We start from the raw sequence: 2,833 nt of genomic DNA, 5'->3' as shown, positions 1-2,833 counted from the left end.
ACGTGCACATATACTTATTCGAACAAATCCTGATGTAGATATGTTCGAAATCGTTCAATCTACATGAACTCATTATTTTGTGAGGTCCATTCATGTGCATCGGACAATTCTGAAAACATTTGTATCAGAATTTCTGCACACAAACTTTCTCATGAGATTAGCCAAAGGAGATTTGAGCATTGCTACGCCTACGCATAACATCTGAACATAAAATGTGTCCGAAATCATTCAATGACTGCGAAACTCTCATGATTTTGGGAGCTCAAATATATTGAATTCGGTATGCACACATAAATCAGAGGAAGTATCCTTTCTGTATTTATTTAGCATATCATCACTGGTGTTACATAAGGATACGTGAATTCAAATTAAGTCAGTTAGCTCTATCGTCACAATTAAACGTCTCTTTAACTGATAGTAATTACTTTATTAAAGAACTCTGTTCGGATGGTAGAATGGCCACCCCATCTATTCTTGATAGAGAGGCTAAAACGCTTCAACCATGGCTGTCGAAGGGTCATATTCTCTTTGTAATCCACCGTCACCTCCCTCTTCTTTGTTCTCATCCTCCTCCTCTGCTTCCCACATGAATTGCGCGTACAATCCCATCACCATACTGTCAATCAATACAAAAAAAAAAAAATCAGATTCAATCCTCATAACCAAGTTATATGCTTATACGCGTATTGACTACTCCTTCTGTCTCATAATTTTAATTCGTTACAAGAAGTGATGTCAGTGGGGATTAAAAACTAGCGCACTCCCGTGCATAAATTAAATCATCGGTGTGACAACATTAAAATAACTATATGTGGTAATGGTGCGAAAGTACGAAAAAAAATGCATAAAAGTTGAAAAATTATGCACAGAAGGGGGCCGGTTAGAATGGGATTGGAGAGAACGGATTTATATAAATGATTTGGGGTAAAGAGAAGATGATCAAGACAGGCATGATTTTTACCTGTCGTCGGGAGAGGAACGAATCGCTTGATCGAAGTAGAGCTTGGCTCTGTCATGGTCTCTCTGAGTCTCCCATATCAACTTTCCGTACAGAGCCAATACCTCTCCGTCCCCAGGACTCGCCAGTATTGCTCTCCCGTAATACTCTTCCGCTTTCACCATGTCTCCTTCTACCTTCACAAATTAACATACATCACAAAACAAGTCTTTAATTACCCATTGCCGCAACCAAATATTAGTACTACAGACACGTATGTTTGGACATATAGCCGGACATGAAAATATTGACAATTCCATGCAACTAGTGAGTTCAACATCATGTACATGAAACTCATATGCACCTGGAGCCACCCATGGTATTATTAGATTGAGATTTAATGATACTGAGACTTCGAACTAAAATTCAAAGTACCTCGTCTAAGAACTTTGCGTAATTTCTAAGGAGAAGAGAATTCGTAGGGTCCGTTTTCAACATCTCCTGATAATACGCGCTGATCTTGCTCCAATCAGCGTTCCCTCCGGTGAACTTCCCCGCGCTCCAATCGCCGTTGCCACCTCCACCGCCGGGCAACCCCGCCTCCTTCACCGGAACTCCACTCTCCGTCCAATAATTCCTCCGACCAAAACCTCCATAGACGCACTCTTCTCCCTCCGGAATTCTCGCCGTAAAAGATATCGATCCAACGCCGCTCAGTCCCGAGAAACTCCTCTCGGGTCGGATCATATCGGATTCCGATGACGCCCTCCGTATGCCAGTCGCCTGACGAGAATCTCTCCGCCGGCGACCGACATTCAAGCGCAGGGAAATCCTCGGCGAAGCAGAGCCATTCGTGGCTCTGGGTGAACCCGGGACGAATGAATGGTTTAGGGCCGGGACCGAACCTGTTCGGATAATTGCGGTTCTCATGGATTTGAGAATCAGACGGGTTTTGATCCGAGCACTTTACTGAAACTCTGAAAATCAAGGGAGCTTCGGGAGTTATATATACACTCTCGGGAGCCCCATAAAACTGTGGGTACATCATCTGGGGTACGCCAAGTCCGCATCACATTGTGTGACATTCATTTTGGGATCTCACTCAAACAATTAGAATTGGTTAATTTATTTAAAATACTCTTTCCATCCCACTTTATATATTGCATTTTCAAACTTTCAAAATAATATTTTTATACATTAATTTCTTATTTTTATATATAAAATTAAAGTATTCATTTGTAAGAAAATCAAATAAATAACAGATAGAAATATATTTTTGGGGAGTTTGAAAATACATGAATTTTCGTAAAAGACATTTAAAATTGGACGGATGAATTATCTTTTTAAGGAGCTTTTTAAAAAATATGCTCTTTCAAATATCGATAAGTTCTTTATTCAATTTTCTGGTAGAAAGTTGAGAAAAAAATTGATCAAACCTTTACCAGTATCTAATTGTGCTGATTTTTAATAGAAATTCATAAAGCCAAAATGAGTCTCACACAATACAATGTGCAAATGGTGTACCCACAGGGAAGCACCGTTAGATTTGGGATTGGTGATTTGCGTTGGCCGTTGAGGAGACGGGCTTAGTAACCGTAGGACGCGTGTCATGGTGCACGTGAGGCGGTGGTCGAGAAGGTGACCGGGTGCAGTAGTAAAGGAGAGAGTGGTGCCTTTTAGAGCGTTGAATGGGAAGAGTTTCCACGTGTCATGGGCAAACCGTGAACGTTGAAGATCTTTTCTGAACAACGGAGATTTTATTCAGCAGCCGTGCTACGTTCAACCCTTCATTTCCACTCTTCTTTCCTACCATTTGATGTAGAGCTAACTCCCGAATTCAGAAAAATACGAAAAAATATCTATAAATTTAAAAAAAAATCTTTTGTGGAATCTTAT

General features: G+C 40.6%; 1 protein-coding gene across 2 annotated transcripts; it reads right to left on the bottom strand.

Annotated features, from left to right (window-relative positions):
• Positions 1 to 295: 295 nt before the first annotated feature.
• Positions 296 to 2,035, bottom strand: LOC131307707 (uncharacterized). Of its 2 annotated transcripts, XM_058334357.1 has the most exons (4): positions 1,373 to 1,943; positions 962 to 1,134; positions 465 to 616; positions 296 to 426 (listed from the first exon to the last, which is right to left on the bottom strand). In XM_058334357.1, the coding sequence occupies exons 1-3, from the start codon at positions 1,865 to 1,867 to the stop codon at positions 487 to 489; spliced, it is 798 nt and encodes a 265-aa protein (XP_058190340.1). In that variant the 5' UTR covers positions 1,868 to 1,943; the 3' UTR covers positions 296 to 426; positions 465 to 486. The 2 variants fall into 2 exon arrangements, with proteins under 2 accessions (XP_058190340.1, XP_058190339.1); XM_058334356.1 differs by having other exon boundaries at positions 296 to 616; positions 1,373 to 2,035.
• Between the last annotated feature and the right edge of the window lie 798 nt (positions 2,036 to 2,833).

This window comes from Rhododendron vialii, chromosome 11a (genome assembly GCF_030253575.1).
Source record: "Rhododendron vialii isolate Sample 1 chromosome 11a, ASM3025357v1".
NCBI classification, from domain to species: Eukaryota; Viridiplantae; Streptophyta; class Magnoliopsida; order Ericales; family Ericaceae; genus Rhododendron; species Rhododendron vialii.
This window is presented reverse-complemented; position numbering and strand designations above follow the sequence as displayed.